This window comes from Paramisgurnus dabryanus, chromosome 23 (assembly GCF_030506205.2).
Source record: "Paramisgurnus dabryanus chromosome 23, PD_genome_1.1, whole genome shotgun sequence".
Lineage (NCBI taxonomy): Eukaryota > Metazoa > Chordata > Actinopteri > Cypriniformes > Cobitidae > Paramisgurnus > Paramisgurnus dabryanus.
In genome coordinates this window covers 30,373,087-30,395,922 of record NC_133359.1, presented here as the reverse complement: position 1 = coordinate 30,395,922, position 22,836 = coordinate 30,373,087, and the positions used below count along the sequence as shown (strand labels likewise).

At 37.6% G+C, this 22,836-nt stretch overlaps 1 protein-coding gene across 8 annotated transcripts in view; it reads left to right on the top strand.

Annotated features, from left to right (window-relative positions):
• pamr1b (peptidase domain containing associated with muscle regeneration 1b) overlaps positions 1-22,836 on the top strand; it is a 205,704-nt gene that overhangs the window by 52,826 nt on the left and 130,042 nt on the right. For 4 of the 8 annotated variants that reach the window (XM_065297993.2, XM_065297991.2, XM_073813228.1 and 1 more), the window contains 3 exons: positions 87-212; positions 12,824-12,938; positions 18,064-18,281. In XM_065297993.2, the coding sequence (XP_065154065.2) occupies positions 87-212; positions 12,824-12,938; positions 18,064-18,281 (459 nt within the window). The remainder of the gene's footprint in view (positions 1-86; positions 213-12,823; positions 12,939-18,063; positions 18,282-22,836) is intronic. The other 4 variants (XM_065297996.2, XM_065297995.2, XM_065297994.2 and 1 more) reach the window with 3 other exon arrangements.

The following is a 22,836-nucleotide window of genomic DNA, read 5'->3' as shown; positions in this document are numbered from 1 at the left end:
TATATGCTTTTTACTGCTATTCATTTACCTCCATTTCCTTCACTTTCTTTAATGCCTCTTTTTATTTTTTTTACTATCCACTTAAGGCTGCAGCATATATGAAAACTGCAAGCGCTGTAACAATGGCACCTGGGGCCCAATGGATGACTTTTTTGTGAAAGGGCAGTACTGTGCAGAGTGCCGGCCAGGATGGTCTGGTGGGGATTGTTTAAGTAAGTTCTTTAACAATCTGCTGTATTCAGAGGAATAACATGTTTTACATGCTTCTAGGAATGTCTTGTTTTTGAACATGAAAGTTTTGGATAAGTCTTTGCTTACTTTAAATATTAATTAATGATTGTGCTATGACACAATTTTTGTATCAATAATAACAGATAGCAATAACAACAATGGTAGAAGCAAGCAGGGTTGGGCAAAGATGCATCGAAATGTATTTGAAAATAAAATATCAAATACCTTAGTTTTAAGTGTATCAAAATAAACTTCAAAATACAGCATCCATAACATGTATGAAAATAAACTACTGTATTTTTGTATTTTGAAAATACAAAAAAAAAATGTTTACAAGGGAGCATGAAATTTCTTTGCAAACCTTCCATCATTTGGAATCTTTGATCTATTGCTTCACCATTAAATTGACAAAATCTGACATATGCAACTGGTAATGAAGGGCCGGTTGCATAATTAGTGTATATTAAATGTAATCATACTACTCTACAAATACATGCTTATTATTTGCAATATATACTTTTTTTGTCAACTAAAAAGTTTTTCAAATTATCCTTCAACCTTGTACTGGCACATTAATTAAACTAGAGCTGCTAAGACTCAATGCCAAAACCACTACCGAGCTGCTTCAGCGTCCGGTGTAAGTCCACTTATTTGTTAACATGCATACTGGAAAAATGCACTCTGCTTCTGCTTTGCTGCAACGTGCAGTATGAATCAGTTGTCATTCGTTCAGATGCATGCCGATGTATGGTTTGAAACAGGCATTACAATTAGACCTGTTCGAGTCGCGACTCACTCGGATCTTTAACCCGGATCTTTAAATTAACTCATGAGTCGCGAGTCTCTAGTGTCATTAACCCGGATCAGTTGAGTCCTACTACAATTCAATGTAAAACCATAAACAGTGCCACCACACACACAAACCTCTTTCAACATTATTGATGAGACTTCGCTCGCACTACAGATCCACTCGTAACCGGCTGATCTGCGTGAGAACTGACCCGAGATTCTCACTCAGAGCCGGAAACATTGCAAACTCGAGAGACCTGTGGATCCGCGCGAGCCGCGAACTGACCCGAGATTCTCACTCAGAGCCGGAAACAATGCGGACTCGAGAGACATGCGAATCTGCTCTGACTCGAGAGTCTCTCAACTCGTAACCGACTGATCCGTAACCAGCTGATCCGTAACCAGCTGATCCGCCGGCTGATCCGTAACCGGCTGATCTGCGCGAACTGTCTCTCCGACTCTGGGGGCTACATAAGCAGGACAGTTCTTTTCTATATTTTCTCTATATTATTATGCTATTGTTATTAGGCTTCTTTTTTAAATGGTCGACCATACACACCAAACCTAAAACCTATAAGCATGTTATTTCAGAAGTGAAAGGCTTTTGTTATGGATTTGCTTTTGAGGAGACTTCAGTCGCTCCATAGATCCACTAACCGGCTCCGGCTGATCCACGCGAATCAGCCGGTTAGTGGGATCTGTAGAGCGAGTCTCATGTCCATGGTCTGCGAGTCTGCAATGTTTCCGGCTCTGAGAATCTCGAGTCGCGTGGATCAGCCGGTTACAAGTGGGTCTGTACTGAGTTTCCTTGGCAATTTAGCAATACTGACTCAAATGACTCAAGTGAATCACACAACCCGGATCACTTAAGTGAGTGACTCACAATAACCCGGATCCTTAAAAGGAATCGAGTTTGCCAGGCCTAATTACAATACACATGCGCTGCTATGAGCGGCTCTGCTATGCTCTTTCATATGCAGTCGTACTCGTATCCGTGTCGTAGAGTGGCTTACAGTAAAAGCTGCTGCTACATGTAAGTTTAGACCACACTACACCAATATCGTGGCATTAAATCACAGTTGTTGTTGTTGTCATTGTTGTACAACACTGAAACGCTTGTTCTTTCCTGCACAACCAAATTGGAGTGGGCAGTCCTGGAGGGCCATTGTCCTGTTGAGTGTTGATGTCCATTACAAGTAAACCTGAGAGCTTTAGTTAGATTTTTCATGTGTGCTTGATCAGCCTTCGATAGAGATGCATGGATCAGCTTAAATGTCACTCAAATCCACTGTTTCAAAGATGTCACCCACCCTCACCAAAATTTTCTCGGACTTAGAAATCTGCGCCCGTTCATCACATTACAATTATTCTAATTCTTACATTTACATTTATGTATTGGCAGACACTTTTATCAAAAGCAACTTACACTGCATTACAAGGTAGATTTCTTGTGTGTTTCCTGGGTTTGAACAAATGACCTTTTTGAGCTGCTAATGCAATGCTCTACCACTGAGTTCTACAGGAGCACAAAGTTTTAAGCATGATGACACCATCAATAGATCATTCAACAGCAAATTAAGTGACATTAAACATATGTAACATAATAGCTGAGCTTATGCTGCTTTTAAATGAACATTATATATTAAACCAGGGCTGAAGTGGGACTCATTTCCAGCCCTGGGGTTTCATGCCTTAGACCGGCCCACTTTAGTTTACGACTAACTATATTAAAATAAAATAATTAAATCCTCCGTAGCCTAAATAAGTCTGCTGCACTGTTCTTTGCAGCCTTGCAATTTATTGTATTTTTCAAATATATAATTTCCAATTTAGTGCAAATACAGTAGCCTAAATAATAAGGCAGCCCTACCATAAGTAATTTTAATATTATTCAATTAAGCAAGTTCAAAAACTACTGAGAGGGGACAAATCAAACATCTATGGGTGTACTCCAAATCAATGGCTGCCTCCATCGAAGGCTGTATTTAAAGGCCAATGCATCACCGAGACCCAACGAAGCCTGTCCCAATTCAAAGGCTCCTTTACATGCAGCCTCCAAATGTGCCTTTTGTTTCCCCTGATACCAAGGATCCATAGATTGATCCCTTATGGCCTTGGCTATGCCAAGATTCAATCCGCGCCTGTGACATCTGGGTACTTTAAAATAAACATTCATATCTGTGAACACTTTGCTTAAACCCTGCCACACAGTATTTTTCTTACCTTCCTTTTGTTTTTCTTTTTATGATCACTTTTTTTAATTTCATCTCAAATTTATTTCGCCTGCATTTCTGCTTTATAGTGCCCATATTTTGAAAAACTCACTTTTTCTGGGGTTTGTGGTGTTCTTTTGTGTCTCTGGTGCTTCCACACGCATACAAACTTGGAAAAAAATACATCTATGCTCTTTTGAGTGAGATACAGGTTTCTGAATGTCCTCTGCCTTGAGTCTCAGATTTCAAAATCAGCTCTGTTGTGACATCACATGCCTTGTTGTCACATTCCATTTGTATTTTCCCGCCCACCACCCCACTACCCAGGTCTCCACCCACCAGGTAGCTATAACAGTCACTTCGTTGATATCCTACATATAGGGAATGTGGAGGTGAGTCCTCCGCCATATTTGCAGGATTGTTCCCTATCTAGCTGGATTTGAGTTTGTGTGTTGTAGGTTGTTTTTGGATTTTCTGTCGAGATTTTAATAAACGTTGATATGTTTGGTCAGTACTGCTCCATCAAGAACTGCCATAGCAGGTCACACGATCGTTCAGGGAGGAAACTGAACAACGGAATACGTTTTTCAGCTTTCATTCTTGGAAAAAACAACAAGGGAAGCCGGTGGAGGAGCTGACGAAAAGACGCCAGATCGCATGGTTTGCCTGCCGCAATCAGGAGAAAAACTTTTACTTTTCAAAACATCCCTGCATCAGCGAGAGTGTGTTCGCTGCATTTTCAGGCATTCAGTAATTTGTGATTAATAAAAGCAGAACCCCTTAAATTGTCTTGTTTTTATGCTAACACTGTCAAACTAATGAATCGATAAATGTAAATTATGTATTCATTAATTTCTAATCAACATAACCACATGAGTTACAAAAATAAATCTTTAGACAATTTTGACGATTATAACAAATATTTTTTTTATTAAATGCAACTGCTCAAACCCACTGCTTATGACTCTTTAAAATAACATAACATTAGCTGAATATTTAGTTAGTTTCAGTAACTTTGCCAGAAACAGAAGTACCATCTTATGAACATGTGTTGATTCATTGCACAGAAAACAACAGAGAAAGAATAAATTTTATAGAATCATTAAGATACGTAGCTATTTATACATTAAGTAAATGCATATATCTTTTAGCTGGTTTGCCAACCGTCAAAAACTCAGAAAGAAGTGCCATCTTACTAGGAGCTGGATGGATTTATAGCTCTTAAACTCCTGCAAAGTGGATGCATTCAATCCAAAAACAAGGTAATTGACCAGATATGTGAGTGGAGGTAGTGTGTCTGGATCCGTAATCCAGTCTTGGGCTGCTAAATCATATGGATCTATATTGTTTATCTCGGACAGTTTGTCCAATAAAGTTTTTTGGCAGTAGCATTTAGTTTCTCCCGATATGGTGCCTTCTTTTTTTCTTTCAACGTCTCATTTTATTTCCTTTCTTCTTCAATTTTACTTTGTTTTAGCTTAACACACCCACAATTAAATTGGCATAGCGGTCGGCTGTGCCTCTAAATATGGCACCCACGTCCCATAATGCAATACTGCATGACGTACCTTCACATTCCCTATTGTTGTCATTGTTGATATCCTACATATTGTTTTCATGTCACACGGAAATTAAATAAAGTATTTGGTTAACACGCATACACGTTCGTTCTTATTATTATTTATCCTTATTAGGGGTGGGAATCGCTTTGACCCTCATGAATCGATTCTTAGGGTCCCGATTCGATTTAGAATTGATTCTTGACGTACTAATTTGCAAATCTGTGACGTCATTACGTCACATGTGCTCTCAAAGCCAGGTTAATGTTTGCGCTTTTGCTAGTCTATAAACTGTCATATACTGTACTTAAATGCAACTAAGGGATAAATAATGTCATTCTTATACACATATATGTCCTGTTTCTGTTATAAGACATTAAAACCAGTAAAAACAGTAATTAAACGTGACATATTAATTCTATATGTAAACCATCATTAACTTCCACGAACTAACTAAGGTTGAGGAGATTCCCCCGTTCATATGTAAAGCGCTTTGAGTACTGAGAAAAGCGCTATATAAATGTAAGGAAATATTATTATTATTATTAACATTAAGCGTCTAGCATCATCATTATACACAGTGATTTTGGCAGTATTACTGTATTTATATAATGCAGTGCACCCACCGACTGAATAACAAACTAGGGGAAAATGTAGCTTAAATAAATTGATTTCAACTACTTACCTAAAAAAAAATATTAAATTCAATTAATAATTTTTTTCAGTGCAGTCAGAGTCATTAAATTAAATGCGCTGTTTCTCCCTGCCGCTTACTGAACAGAGAAAAGGCAGAGAAATACTATCCCAAAGTGTATCTTGTTTTCTTGCAGTTTAGAATGAGTCAAACAGGGCTGTTCTAGATTTTATTTTGTTTCTCTTCTGCTCTTGTAAGCTCCGCTATGCGCTCGTGCAGTTCACACTCTCTTAAGTTGTCCGTGTGCAGCACCGCTCCCCCAGTTGAGTTCCGCCTTTTGGTTCTGATAACGTCATGTTTTTATTTTGTAAACTAACATTTAAGAATCGATTCTTGACATTTGTGAATCAATTTCAGAATTGGCCACGTCCGAATCGCGATTCATCTAAGAATCGATTTTTTTTTGTCCCACCCCTAATCCTTATGTTACCACATAAAATGCAGTTTCCACACCGTTGGATTCGTTATCTAATTGGCTATACGTTCTGTCTAAGTCGTTTGAGGAAGGAGCAAGTCAAAATTTTTGACAGCGCTGTTTGGATAGTATGTATTATACTCCCACCTACGTTTAAAAACAAAATTTTAACGCCTGTTTATGTGTTTACCGGTCCGGAACCTAAAGTGTAATCTCATATACAGTGTTACGATTTAAATAGTCCTCAAATTGTACACTCCCTGACAAAAGTCTTGTCGCTTGTGTACAAATTGACCTGAAGTGCTGCTAAAATATATTTCTAATCAAGACTTGTTTTCAAGAAATGCCTCATTTTAATCCCAACAGCTTTTGAAATAATGTTTCAGTGCAAAATGAAACTGTCAAAAGGTATTCTAATATTCACAGCTTGGTAAAGCCCACTGAGTCAATTTTTGCAAAGACAGAAGTGTTGTCGCCTAGTTATATGACCTTCATCTGTGACTAATAATGGATAAATTAGGTCTCAGGTGTGTATAAAAATATTGCAGGAGACCTACTGGAGCCCGCATGGATCCGAGATTCACCCTGAAAACAGTGAAGTTTGTTGGCGGAAAAATCATGGTCTGGTTACATCCAGTATGGGGGTGTGTAAGAGATCTGCAGGGTGGAAGGCAACATCAATAGTCTAAAATACCAAGAAATCTTAGCTACCTCTTGTATTCCCAACCATAAAAGAGGCCAAATTCTGCAGCAGGATGGTGCTCCATCGCATACTTCCTCAAGGCGAAGAAGATCAAGATGCTCCAGGATTGGCCAGCCCAGTCAACAGACATGAACATCATTGAGCATATGTGGGGTAGGATGAAAGAGGAAGCATGGAAGACGAAACCAAAGAATATTGATGAGTTCTGGGAGGCAGGCAAGACTGCTTTTTTTGCTATTCCTGATGACTTCATCTATACATTGTATGAATCCTTGCCAAACCCCATGGATGCAGTCCTTCAAGCTCATGAAAGCACCACTACTTAATTTGCTGAAATATTTTGTTCAATCTCACAGCACCACTACTTAATTTGCTGAAATATTTTGTTCAATTTTTGTATAGGCGACAAAACTTTTGTCTTGCCAAAATTTGACCTCTCTGTCTTGATTAAATGATAAAAAATTTGTGAAACTAATTCATTTCAGTGCATTAAACATCATTTGGGAGGGTTTTAGCTTTTCATATGAGCTATTTCTAACACCAATTGATTATTTAAAAGTCAGGATAATAAGCAGGTGTTTCTACAAAATAGATAAGCGACAAGACTTTTGTCAGGGAGTGTATATTATATTCTATTACAAGACGTTCATGTGAAATCTGATGTAAACAACAGAGTATATGTCTATGTTTCACGGAATATATGCATTTGTGGACAAAAATGGTTATTGGATGTTTTCTATTAGACGGTTTTCATAGGTTATTCACACATCTGAAACAGACTGGATTCGACTCGTGATCATTATATCAACACAAAGGTAAGAAGTCACGTTTATATTCTGCTGGTTGTCATCTGGACTTCTGTCACAAAACACTACCTTTATGATGCTAGAGCATCTGTATCTCAAAACAGAGACAGTACACTGATGCTAAACCCGTAGACCATTTAAACGATGTATAGTAATGTAATATTATTAATGTTTGTAGACAGTAGGCCATATAGTTATTATTAGCAGGGTTAAAAAACTGACGTCATCCCGCCCACGAATTGGTGCACGTCGAGAGGGTGAACTTGTTTGTGTGTTTTAGCAGTCACTTGCCATTGAGAATGAGGTGGCTGACCGCTATGCTAGTATTGGTTTCTTCTGCAAAGCCAGTGACCAGCTACCGTACTTTTTGAAAGTTAAAAGTAATATTTAACTGCTTTATTTTACAATTCTACATGAACTAACTGACCAAGTAATAGTGTTTTGCCAAACTAAAAGTGTTTTGCCAAACTAACCAAGACCGGGCCTTTCCGACGAGCCTACCCCTGAGTCTCTATCACTTTCCCAAGATACGGCGGACCTCCCGCTAGGTTCTAGCAATTAGCATGGTGTCCACAAACAGCAAACATCCCCCACCGGGTCTAAATTTCTGTAATTTGCGAAAAGAATGCGTTTGAAAATGTTTTATAAATGGAAATATGTTAGCGTTGTCCAGAGCAAAACAATGTGTATTGTTGAGACTGCTGCATCACATCACAATTTACTCTTGAAGCCAATCATTATGTGTAATGAGTTTGTTCTCCTGGAGTATACTTATTAGTGATACTTTTTTGCTTGATTTGTTTTTTGGCCAAATAATACCTAAACCGCTAATAATAATATATAATAATATACAGTATATGGTCTGTACTGCTTGAGCGATACCATTGCGTGTGCACACATGAAGTTAGTAGCGGGTTGTGGCCAAAGGAGCAGCAGCTCATAAATATGTAATGACCACCTTAACAGCACAATTTAAAAAGGCACTGAAACAGAGGCTACTAGAGATGGATAAGAATCTTTTCCTACAAGCTATTTCGAGCAAACAACGTCTGAAACATGTTTTATAGCAGGGGTTTTCAAACTTTTTGTGTGTGTGGACCACTATTTGTAATCAAGAATTTCCGTGGCCCACCTCATAATACTCATTATAAAATATGTCTACACAAAGTCCTGAATTAATCTGCACATCTAAATAGTCTTACTAGCACTAAAACTATAAATGGTCATCACATCAGTACAACAGGTTTTTTAACCTTATAGCAGTATTATTTATATACATATTCTCAGTGTTGGGAAAGTTCACTTTCTACATGAACTAGTTTAGTTCACAATTCACAAATATTAAAATGAACTAGTTCAGTTCATAGTTCATATTTGAAAATGTTGAACTAGTTCACAGTTCCAAAAATGAACTAATTTATAGTTATTTTTTCCCATATTTTTTTTTAAATGATTGCCATTATAGCCCATATAGAACCATCACAGAAAGCAATTATTTTATCAGTTTTAACACTGAAGCTAAATGCGTCAGATTTCATCTTCATATCCAACTTTAAATCCTTATCCAACCAGGGTTAACATTAGCACTGACTGTCTTTTAATTTTTGTATTAGCTTGCACATACCTTGAAAGGCTAGTCGGGTGGGCGTCGCACCCCGGGCGAGAAGTGCTGCGAGGCATTGCCTGTATGGCAACTCGCAGGTATTGCACACCACACGTGCACATTAAATAGCGTGAGCTTAGTCAGAGTCTATTTCAAGATCCTGAATATGCGTTAGCAGCCTATGTTAATCGTTAACGATTTAGGACAAATATGATGTTATTTAATGTTAAACTATTTGAGTGGCGTGGCAGAAATTTCAGCAGCGTCTGTGTTGTTTTGATGACGCATGCAGCGTGACTGGTGAACACTGACTGGTGGCGGTGTTGCCAGATTGGGTGTTTTTTCCGCTACACATTAAGGCCTGTTTACAGTGTGTTTTAGTCGGGTTTTCGCCTGGAAGAATATAGAAATCTGGCACCCTATTGAACGACGTTAAACTGAGAGAGCGTGCCGTTCACAGGCACTAGAATGAATGAGTTCACAGTAACGTTCATTAGGCAGTAATACAGTACGTTCAGTTCACGTTCGCCCAAAATATGAACGAGTTCACGAACTTTCGTTCATTGAGCTTGTTCAGGCACAACACTGCATATTCTTAATATATATATATTCTTATTTTGCCTTTACACGGACCACCTGCAGTACCCCCACGGACAACTAGTGGTCCGCGGACGACTGTTTGGGAATGGCCGTTTTATAGAACTCATACACCTATTTAACTTGTGGAAAAGCAGGCATAATATGGGCACTTTAAGAAATAGACCCCACCATGTTGCGAATATTTTTTTAAATTAAGAGTCTGCAAATCAATGTCGGTCTTGCCTGATTAAAAATACATTTTAAACACATTCATATTTATAGTGTGCGGTTAATATTTGCATAAGTAATGATTTATATCATCTACCTGCAACTCACCTGCAATTAATCAAGCGTAATTTTTTTATTCCCCAACCCACAGATTATCCACAGTGCCTGCAGATATACTCACTATCTGAGCATTATTAACATTTGAACTAAACTCTACAGCACAGTGGCTTTTCACATCCAGGACTGAGAATCCCTGCATTATTAAGAAATATTAAAGGCTCCTAAGAAATGAAAAAATCACAGTCGGTTATAAATACCCAACCCAGTCTCACCCCATTTCGTCAATATTTGACGACACTTGACCATTCGTCATATGTTGACGTGAAGGGTATACCTTTCGCGTCATTTTTTGACGAACTGGGGACTTCAATACTATTACGTCCGTTGCATCTTCTTTCCTATTTTATTACCATTTGCGCGTCGGTTTAGGGTTAGACTTACATAATGACATCCCTACCCAAACCTAACTCTAACCCCAACGCCAGGTGACAACTGTTTCTAACCCCAATGCCAGGTGACAACTGTTTAATTTCGCGTACACTGTTTAATTTCGCGTACACTGTTTAATTTTGCGTAATCTAACCCTAAACCGACGCGCAAATGGTAATAAAATAGGAAAGAGAATGCAACGGACGTAATAGTATTGAAGTCCCCAGTTCGTCAAAAAATGACGCGAAAGGTATACCCTTCACGTCAACATATGACGAATGGTCAAGTGTCGTCAAATATTGACGAAATGGGGTGAGACTGTGTTAAAATACCACAATCTCATGGCAATTCGTAAATATTTTATGAGGTGGCTAATTTTATTAATTTGTATGACCACATTCATATGTTTTCGAAAAATTTGCTTTAATTGCTTTTTGGTTTAGGGGTGGGGTTTCAATGTTGTAGTTTTTCAAATAATTTTTTCATATTCATATGACTTGTAAAAAACGTATAAATTCCTGTGAGATCAGGCTGATGTAATTAATATCCTGACTCTTTTCAGCTTTATAATTGTATTGGATTGTATAAAGATACAAAAAGCACACGCATGCTTAAAAAAATCTATAAAGGTAAATGTTTTCTGAGGCAACGCAATGGGTTTTCTTCGAAAACATTTCATTACAAACGTTATAAACTACGTGTGTTCATAAGAGATTTGAGGTCACGTTAAAAACCTTAAAGCAACACTATGTAGTTTCCATTTAAAAATGACTTAAAGCTCCCCCATGTGGTTGAAAAGTGCAACAGTGCCTGGTATCAGACACTCTTCTGCAGGCAGGGGGAGGGGCGGGGCTGTGTTTCCTACCCTCCACCGCCACTTTCAGAGTGTGCTTGTAGCAGCTAGGAGGCTGCTCAGGTTGCAGCAACAGTACAATTTGTCCAGTTAAAAGTTGTTCTATCACTGAAATAATTTTAGAGACATTATTTAAAGGTAAAAAAAACTACATAGTGTTGCTTTAAATTAAAAAACAATACAGCAAAATAAAAAAACATAACAAAATAAAAAACACAACAGCAAGCTAAAAAACACTACAACAAATCAAAAAACACTACAAGAAAATAAAAAACCGTAACAAAATAAAAAACACAACAGCAAATTAAAAAAACACAACTACAAATTAAAAAACACAACTACATTAACCTACCAGAAGAGGCCAATATCCTGGCCAGACCACTGTTGTCAGTAATATAAGTATTTGAAATGAAAATGATTTCTTAATGTCTAGTGACGTATAAGGGCCATTTTATGATTAATTAATATATTTTTTTTTACAAACTGTTCCTTTAATATTTAAGTACATTAAACATCTACTTTTTTACTTTTACTTAAAATGTACACAATTTTTATGTAATTTTTACGTAATTAGGTATTTTATGTAATTAGGTATTAAATTGATTTTAATATGAATGATTTGTGAATGAATTGGGTGTGAGAATTTTCATTCCACAATGGCGGCCGCGCTTCTGAAGCGCCATCTAGTGGCTGAGGCCAAAAACGAATCAGAGTTCCCCCTCTTGTTCTTCTATACTCTTTGCTAGACCTTTGACGACTCTGTAATAAAAAAACCCTCCCGTTTTATAGCAACTTCCCATTGCCTCCTTATGCCTGTATCACTGGGAAACCTTCAAATGTGAAGAAAAAACAGCAAGAGATCATGAGAGAGAGTAACAGTTCCTGCTGAACTGGAATCAATACTGCGCCGGTTATTGCAACCGTAAGCTGCACAAAATACGGGCATAGTTGCTTTCTTCTGTTAACTCCGATTGACTCTGGTGCTAGCGTACAGTGAGGAGACCCATCCAATATGGCGCAGACGCTTGATGCGTTCCAGCACGTCATGAGGTGTCTACGTATATAATGTCTATGCCCACTGGTACCTACCTCTTCCGGTAGGTTAATATCGTTGTTTTTTATTTGCTGTTGTGTTTTTTAATTTGTCGTTGTGTTTTTTCATTTGTTGTAGTGTTTTTTATTTTGTAGTTGTTTTTTATTTTGTTGTAGTGTTTTTTAATTTGTTGTAGTGTTTTTTTAACTTGCTGTTGTGTTTTTTTATTTTGTTATGGTTTTTTATTTTGTTGTAGTGTTTTTTAATTTGTTGTAGTGTTTTTTAACTTGCTGTTGTGTTTTCTATTTTGTTATGGTTTTTTATTTTGTTGTAGTGTTTTTTAATTTGTTGTAGTGTTTTTTTAACTTGCTGTTGTGTTTTTTATTTTGTTATGGTTTTTTATTTTGTTGTGGTTTTTTTTATTTGTTGTTGTTGTTTAGTAATTTGTTGTTGTGGTTTGCACTTCAGGGCCACCATACTAAGCTGACCTCAAACCAAACATTACAAAAACCCATGGCTTCACCTCTGTAAACATTTATTCATTATATGGAAAACCTTTTTAACCTCCATCAATGCAGATTTCAACTCTCTTAATTTGACAAAATTATTTCACTGACTCCTTTTTGAGCATGTGGAGGGGTGATTCATAGGAGGCAGGGTCACCTGGGGCTAGAGAGTTACCCAACCAACGCCCGCTGTGAATGGACACTGAGAGTGGACCAGCCATTTACCATTGATCTAAGGTGAGAATTGTAAAATGGCATTTTGTTTAAATAAAATGAACCGCCTCTTTAGCCCTATTCGGAAGGGATTAGTTTTACAGGGGGACCTCTGAGAAAATTTTACCTACTGTTTTTCGCCAAACTCAGAGGTCCTCTGAGAAATGTAATCCCGTCCAGATGCAAATGTCTGTGTTTGCCCGCAATATCTTTTGAAAACGCAGTTCATTTCATGTTTTGGCCAACGTGATCTGCCGTAGGGTCTTACTAATGCGCGTATATTGTATTTCCTGAGTCCTGTTCATTCAGATATGGATGTTTTTACGCATTCGGCAAAATAAAATAATTAAATCAAGACGAGCTGAATATCAAACACTGTTAGGACTGGCCACTGTTATATCATTAAAGCTCCACTGTGCAAGATCTACTCCCATCTAGCGGTGAAAGTCTATATGACAACCAACTGAATATTACTTTCTAGCCCCCCCATTCGGAATGCGTTTTAACTCGTACGGTGGCCCAGCCGTGTCATGCCAAGGTTAACATGGCTTCCAGTAGCTACAAAGCAAAAGCAATGAAAAAAATGAACAATTTGCAATGTCCTTTGCCTGTGATCCATCAAAGCACACAGATTTATGTTTAACATGGAAAAAGTCTGATTGTCATGATATGTCCGCTTAAAATCACATACAAAAAGCAACCATAAACGTAGCTTAGACACTCCTTTTTCATCGACGCGAGGAAAAATATCACAGAGGCATGGTATTAAGATGTGTTTTTCGATCAGATCACAAGTGGACGAGAGAGACACATTACGTTTACACTTGGTGTTTAAATCCGTCTCTTTTTGTCCATTTTCGACCGCTTCTCTCTCGTCTGTGGACGAGTCCCTCTCCGGGAGTAATGACGGGTTTAAATGGACGCGAACTAATTATGTCAGAGTCCAATGCTTATGTTTTAAGTAAACGTTACATGTCCGTGTATATGAAAGAGCTTTCTCTGATATTGGTGAAATAAGATCGCTTAACTTTCACACGCTTGTAAAATGAAACGAAAGACGCGCAGATCAGTGCCGTTTTATCAATGAAAGGCTAAAAATAGGACTGTCACCGTGTGTTTGTGCTAGAGGTCAGAAAAGATGAAAAACATTTATCTCAGTACCTCAGATTACATAAATGGGTGGAGAGACGGCGTGTGGCTGTTCGAACACATTAAACCACATGCGTGTTTACACTAACTGCATAACCATGCTATAGTTAGCCAAGGAACTATAAAACTTCAAGTTTACAACATAGACTGTATAGATGAAAACGAATATGCTGAATTACCTGTGGAGAAGATATAAAGTGCAACTTCTGTCTCCCTTGAGTCCCATCTTGGAAAACTAACTCCAATATTGACTTTGGTCTTGATGTTTTCCTGTCGCATTGTCGTTTAAAATCCCTGTTTCGCTTACTTGGCGACTTGTTTTAATGTCCTCGTGAATATGTCTTCAACAGGCTTTCAAATTAAAGCATTAGATTGCAGGTTCATCACGGTGTGCGGCTGTTGTAAAATCCGAAGGATTCAGCTACGCAGGTCGCAGGCTGCATATGTCATCAAGCCTGGTTTATTTAAATTAACTGAGCATTACATTCGCAAGTCATAAGCATACATCAATTTACAATTAACTAAGAATAATTGTCAGCTTTATAATTGTTAATATTCTGAAATAAGACTGTCTTGATGACGTATACCGCCTACACATGCAACCTCCGGAGGCTTCAGCTAGCGGCCAGCGTGAGTGTAGTCTGAAAGCGCGAAAGGCGGAGCTTGAATTTCAGGAATGTGCCTCGTCGGCGAATGTATTTCAAAGATGGAGGCACAACATGGATTCAGCCAGAGAGCGCTTCGACAGTTATATAAAACACGTAGGCTAACGTTACTTTAGTAGGATTTGTATATTTTATGTTGATTTGTTAAAATTAAATTAATAAATTACATGTTCTGTCATAATTTTACATTTAAAGCAAAATATTAAACATTACAAACACACGTATCCAGAGCACGTGCTCTTCCGCAACACCCAAATGCATGAAACAGACACTCCCATCTCTGGAATAGCCTGCATCACTTTAATCCCGTCCGAATCGGTACATAAAATCACAGATGTCCTGGGGGACACGTTGAAACTCAAACGTTGTTTGGAAAACTAATCCCGTCCGAATAGTGCTTTTGATAAAATGCTTTGAACAATGCTTTTGAAATGCTTTCTGGTTTCTCTTGAGAGAAAGATCCCATTAACTCTGTCTTCTCTACAGATCAGCTACATTTATTTTTGCCTCTTAATCAGGGACAATATCTGTGAGCAACATCAATTTCACATGTGAAATGTGTGCTTTTGGAAAATTTTTGTGTGAATCCCATGTGAAACCCATGTGATCACATCTACATAATATGGTGACAATTTTTTTAATGTGATCACATGGGGACATCATGTTACCACACTGATTTCACCTGTGTTTCACATGGGATTCACACACAATTCATGTGACTTTTCTGTAAGGGTGAATTTGTGTAAAGATGCAATATATATTTTTTGTTTTTTTAGGGGGGCTGGTCAGAGATTGGGGGGGGGGGGGCTAAAGCCCACTTAAAAGGGGCCTAGTGATGCCTTTGCTAGGTAACCATAATGTGATATTTATAATAATAATAATAAAATATTTAATTTCTATGGTGCCTTTTCATGCGTAAGAAAACTTTTATAATGACAGTTATAATAGATCAAACAATTACAAATAAAGAGAACACAGAAATGGCCAGTAGACATTTGCCACAGTCTAAGGCATAGGGGATTGCAGTTGAATATCACAAGAGTTCAAAAGCAGAAGAATTAAGACCAACTTACAAAGAGTAAATAACAGATACATTATGACCGGTAGTACTAACTAAACATATACGTTTTGAGTTTAGACTTCCTGAAGTTTATTGTCCTAAGAGCCAGGGGCAGTGAGTTACATGAGTAAGTTTAGGAGCAATAACAGAGAAAGACCTGCCGCTCATTGACAATAGGTGGAATCTGAGTACACAAAGAAGCTTGCACTCAGAAGATCGACGTGAATGAGGAGGAATATAGGAAAAGAGTAAGTCAGAAAAATAGGAGCGAGCATTGAGTGTTTTAAAGGTAATCAGAAGGACTTTAAAGGTAATACGAAAAAGCACAGATAGCCAGTGAAGATAAAAAAAGTATAGGGGTGATATGAGTAGGGGTGATATGACAATATATTGAAATTGGGAAATAGACTGCGCTATTAGTCCATAAAATAATTAATTACAATTATCAAGGCATGATTGAGGCACAATAATCAAGGCATGACAGGTTACAAAAGCATGTACCAGTGTTTCAGCATCTTTTGTACTAAAATAGAAATTCAGAACAGTTGAAAAAAATGCTGCTTTAGTCATGCTACTAATGAAGGCATTTAAGGACAAAAAGGATCAATTTATCTGTGACTATAACAGATATTCAACAAATATATAATATATAACTGATGCGAGTGCTGTTATTTATACTTCTTTTGCCTTTGTAAAGACCTTAACTCGCTAGAGTGTGAGAAAAATTACTTTAAAGATGTTTAGTTGTCCAGCCAAATTATTTATAGACAAGACACTGGAAATCTGGCAATTATATGGTGTAGTAAAAAATATTATTTACATAAAAAATCTTGAGCTTAAAACTTGATTTTTGATACCTACTGTATACTGCCTTTGTATTGTCTTCAAAACGTGAGATGTCACGCATAGGCAAAAGGCAGTTAAAGGAAAACACCACAGTTTTTTCGAGTAGGTGTGGTGGTACAAAATAAAACGTGGCAAATTTTTTAAGTGAGTAAAAAATGAGAAATATATTTTATGGTGGAAGAGCACTTTGTTTGCGACCTCGGGGCGCAGTAACATCATCACTCCTGACAATTCCCCCTCTCGCCCAAACTTCCATCAATAATACTGGGCCTGAGGTCGAAGTTTCGCAAACTTAGTGCTTTTTCACCATACAATAGTTTTCATTTTTTATCCGCTTAAAAAATTGCCACGTTTTATTTTGTGCAACCATACTTACTCATGTAACTACTCATGTAACAGTCTTTAAATAGATAAAACATTCTAAATTCATCCCTGTTTGGATCCTAAGGAATGAATAGGGGCTAGGCTTAATGCTAACAAATTCATGAGGCCCTGTACAAAGAGTAAGTCTATGCACGAAGTGATAAATATGAATTATGAAAAGAAAGAAAAAATTATGTTTATTCATGATTATTTATTGCTAGCAAGTTATGGCAGCAAAGGCAGAACTCTCAAACTCAATTTGAGCGTTCCAAAACAAAGTCAAAGAGCGCTAACTGGTGTTGCAGTGTTCGCCTTGGTTTCTTCTGGACTGTTGAAAGTCAATGTTAAAGACAACCCATTATTTTCTTAAATAAATAGATAACTAAAAAAATACTTACTATTTCACAATACTTATCCACATAATAAAATAGGCTTGAATATCCCAAAAATATCAATAATTAATTTTTGCCAAAACCAAAGGCCTTTTGCCTTTGCATGGCAGTATGACAAATAACACAGAAAGCCAAAAATCCACCTGCGTTTTTATTAAGGGATATCAACATCTTTAGACCAAGACCTAATGAAAGTGCCTCAGCTATTATCAAAAAACAATAATGAAGTCACACATTGAAATAAAAATGTGATCTCTCTAAAGTGTATTGAATTGTTGACAGAAGGATGGACCTAGTGTGCTCCAGAAATCCTCAGTGCCGAGTTTGTGTTTATTTCCAAAACAAATCAGAAAAATCTTTCCAACTCAAAATGTCCAACAGCAATTTAATATGTTAGTGTTACAGTGTTTTGTGTCACAGTGTTTTAGAGCCAGGAAAACATTTTAAGCAGAAAACAAAGCAGCGTTTGTTTAAAAAAACATGAACACCAACTAATGAGAAACCGAGTGTCATTGAATTAGACATTGTATTAAATGTTTAATAAAAAATATTAGAAATAAAAATAGAAACGTCAAATAGGGGAAAATGGAGGGATAACTGACAATATTTGAAAACAAATTATTGTTGCATGGGAGTTTAAACTATAGGCCATTGTTTCATTCTCTCTCACACAGGTTCCTGATGCTGAGCGTGGAGTTTGATTACAGCTGTCAGTATGACTATGTGGAAGTAAGGGATGGAGACAGCTTGAACTCGCGTGTAATTGGTCGCTACTGTGGAAATGAGAGACCTCCTCCAATTAAAAGCACTGGCGATTCTCTCCACATTCTGTTTGTTTCTGATGGTTACAAGAATTTTGATGGGTTTTTTGTCAGCTTCCAGGAGAGCTCAGGTAGAAAACCATAAAGACAATATTATATAAATTATTATATAATTAACTGTAGTCCTCATCCAACCCCCCAGAAGGTTTTCCATGTCTCACTGAATTAACACCTAATTCACCGGATCAACCTGTTAATATTCTCGATAGAAAAACATTTTGGAAGGTGAACAGTATTTATAAATTTTGATTACAAAACATAAATATAGCTGCAAGCAGCAATGGCGGGCCCTCGCAAGTTTTTTTTACCGCTACACGGTGCGTCCGAGAAAACGATGCACGGTGGGCAAGGGCATCAAGTGGGTAAATATCAGTGGGGCTTTTTAATGTTGTTACTGACCCATTTGGCGACTGTAGGTAAAAGAAACCCCACATTTTAGACAAACGGGGGGGCTAGTGAGCCACTAAATAGACACGCCTTTATCTGACCTTTTTGTCAACACTGAACAGCCAACAACTCTGATGTGTGTGCCAATGTCAAGTTACTCTAAGCACGCCAAGAGCCTTAAATAAGCCTGAAATAAAAGTAAAGTTTGACACGTTGTCATGGAAACAGTGTTCGAGGTGTCAAAAATTCCTTCGCAATTTAGAGTCTAAAATGTCTCAGCATCACGTTGACCCCTTATGGTGTAAATCGCATGAATCCCATAGATGAAGTATTTAAAAGTTCACAGCATGTAACTGTCAGTCTTAAATATGTGTAAAAATGAAAGTAAAGTTTGACACGTTGCCATGGGAACAGAGTTCGAGATATCAAAAATCTCTTCACAATTTATCATCTACAATATCTCAGCATCATGTTGACCCCTTTTGGTGTAAATTGCATGATTTTTCTAGAAGGAATATTTAAAAAAACATCGGCGTCAACTGAAAGGCTTAAATATGCCTTTAAAATGAAAGTAAAGTTTGACGCGTTGCCATGGGAACAGCGCTTGAGATATCAAAAATCCCTTCACAATTTATCATCTACAATGTCTCAGCATCATGTTGACCACTTTTGGTGTCAATTGCATGATTTTTCTAGAAGGAGTATTTAAAAGAACATAGCATGGAACTGTCAAAAAAATCCAGCTTTGTGACTGACACACTTCCTGGCGCCTGGTGGTGGCGCTATACCTGGGAATCACAATAGGCACATCGATGCGATCGGAATCTTCAGACGAACAAACACCCCGCATGGCATCACAATAAGACATTTTTTGCCTTAGATATTAGACACTTCCTGTTTCTCTGAATTCGCCATAAATTTGTCGCCTCGCCATGGCAGAACCGTTTGAGATATCAAAAATCCCTTCGCAATTTAACAAGTACAATGTCTCTGCATCATGATCACCACGTTTGGTGTCATTCGCATGAATCCCCTAGGAGGAGTATTTAAAAGTTCACCGCATGCATTTTTGAAACAATACAAAATAGCTGACTTAACTGTTGGGCGGAGCTAAAAGGTTAGAGGGCGAAAGTTGTTCGGGTCGATGAGATCTATATGTGTACCAACTTTCTTACATTTGCGTACATGTTTGCTCGATCTGTGCAACAATGTTTGTTTTTGCATTACAGGGGGCACTACAGAGCCCCAGTGCCACGCCCTTGACGTCTGTGCCAAATTCCAAGAGTTTTCGAGTATGTTTAGGCACCCAAAATGCCCAAAAGTGTTAAATAATAATAATAATAATAATAATAAATCGGAGCAAAACCAATAGGGCTTCGCACCTTTCGGTGCAGGCCATTCTGGCTCCTCGGTGCTCGGGCCCTAATTACATTGCCGATAAATAATTACCCACTTCATGGGCACTACTTCAGTGAATGAGCATTAACCTTTAGCATTTTTCCTAGACCTAGAGACTAAGAAGAGGATTTCCCACTCACATTGAATCCATAAACACCACAGATATAGTCATATTATGTATTTCAGTGCAATAACTTTAAAACCCTGTGGTGAAAATCAAGTTTTAATAGTTTTTTATATCTCTATGAGGCGTTTTTAATATGCCCATGCACTAATTCATCATTAACAGCAAAGTATTTTCGCTATAAAATTTGAGTTTTTCAAAGACTCAAAACTACTATTTGTAATCGCCTCAGTTTCCTACGTCACAAAGCACCAATCAAACACAGTTCAACAAGTGGATCAAGCATTCTGAGTCATAGATATGGATGGAAACTGATTAGACTCGTGCTAAAATAAGTGCAGCACAACAGCTTTAACTCTACTTCTGTGATGCTCACACATGCAGTGTGAATGCTCTAGTCTGTTAACATCAGCGCAAAAATAGTGTTGCAAATGTGCGGCTTACATATGCATTGTAAATCCAAACGATGTGTCTAAAACTGCCCGAATGTAGCATCTATTTACATATATATCTATGGTCAGCAGGATTAGTTCCTATATTTATGGATCCACATACGTATATTAAAATAGGATAGGGTGTACAGTTACATTCAAGCTGTTTTAAAGTAGTAAGAAATTACCGTCACAGGAAAACGTTCACATACAGCGGGGAAAATAAGTATTTGACACATCAGCATTTTTATCAGTAAGGGGATTTCTAAGTGGGCTATTGACACAAAATTTTCAACAGATGTAGCCATCAAGCCAAATATTAAATTCATAAAAAGAAATCAGAACATTTAAGTATACAAGTTGAGTCATAATTAGGGATGTAACAATTAATTTGCGTGTCCCATTAAAAATGCCTGTCTGAAATCGATTCTGAATCGCAAGGCTGCAATTCTTTGTTTCACGCACAGCTTGTGCATGTACTGCGGCATTTGGTCAGTAGGAAGTCCTTATCAATCTAAAATCATTATGTGTCAGATTCGTTTATAACGTGCATTTAAAAAACCAACACTCCTTAAATAAAAATCATTCAAAATATTCTTTATTATCATGAAAATACCTTAAACAATTTGAAGAACAGCAATATAAATATTCCTGTAGACATTTCATGGAATAGCATTTGTAATGCTACTTTTTCTGTGGCACAAAGGGAGTTTCTGCATGAGAGTGCCCCCTGGCTTTCGGATGGGCCGGGATTTCACCATAATTAATTCAAATTCATTCATTGATAAAACGTGCATTTGCACGGTTAATCATTACACCCCTAGTCATAATACATAAAGTGAAATGACACAGGGAATAAGTATTGAACACACTTTATTTAATACATTGTAGAAAAGCCTTTGTTGGTGATTACAGCTTCTAGACGCCTCTTGTATGGACAGACCAGTCGTCTGCATTGCTCAGGAGTAATTTTGGCCCATTCTTTGGACTAAAGCAGCTGATATCAATTAGTACTGATGGGGGTAAGGTTTTTCTCTCAATACTGACAGATTTCAGGTGATGATCTGGCTTTCTATGCAATTTTGCACCTTGTTCTCTTCATGTTAATACTTATTACCTGTGTCATTTCACTTTATTTATTATAACTCAACTTGTATACTTGAATGCTCTGATTTCTTTGTATGAATTCAATGTTTGGCTTGATGGCTACATCTGGTGGAAATTTTGTGTCCATAGCCCACGTAGAAATCCTCTTACAAATAAAAATGTTGATGTGTCAAATACTTATTTTCCCCTGTGTGTGTGTGTGTCTGTGTCTGTATACACTCACCTAAAGGATTATTAGGAACACCTGTTCAATTAATCATTAATGCAATTATCTAATCAACCAATCACATGGCAGTTGCTTCAATGCATTTAGGGGTGTAATGCTGGTCAAGACAGCTGCTCAGTTACTGGGATCACGCACAACCATTTCTAGGGTTTACAAAGAATGGTGTGAAAGTAGTGATGCAAAGTCCGATTCATTTCCGCGAGCCAGCTCTTTTCGGACAGTTTGGCTCATTGAACCAGTTCAAAAGGCCGATTCAACGGTTCCTGACGTCATCAAGAAATGACATCACTACGCATTTATTTTCTAACTACTTTTATCAATGAAACATTCAAATAAAGTTGTTTGTGTCAATACATTAAAACATTCAAATAAAAAGTTGTTTTTGTGAAGCCATAGCTGATTTATTGCCTTTCATTCACAAGTTAGTAATGTTTGTGGTCAAAGTTTCAATCGCGGATCGCGCATTTACGCCTGAGAACCGGCTTAAAAGAATGATTCGTTCAAGAACCTAACATCACTAATGAAAAGGGAAAAACATCCAGTATGCGGCAGTCCTGTGGGCGGTAATGCTTTGTTGATGCTAGAGGTCAGAGGACAATGGTCTGACTGATTCAAGCTGATAGAAGAGAAACTTTGACTGAAAAAAACACCCATTACAACAGAGGCATGCAAGCAAAGCATTTGTGAAGCCACAACACGCACAATCTTGAGGTGGATGGGCTACAACAGCAGAAGACCCCACCTGGTATTACCCATCTCCACTACAAATAGGAAAAAGAGGCTACAATTTGCATGAGCTCACCAAAATTTGACAGTTAAAGATTGGAAAAACGTTACCTGGTCTGATAAGTCTAGACTTCTCTTGAGACATTCATATGGTTTCGACGTAAACAGAATGAGAACATGAATCCATCATGTCTTGTTACTACTGTGCAGGCTGGTGGTGTAATGTT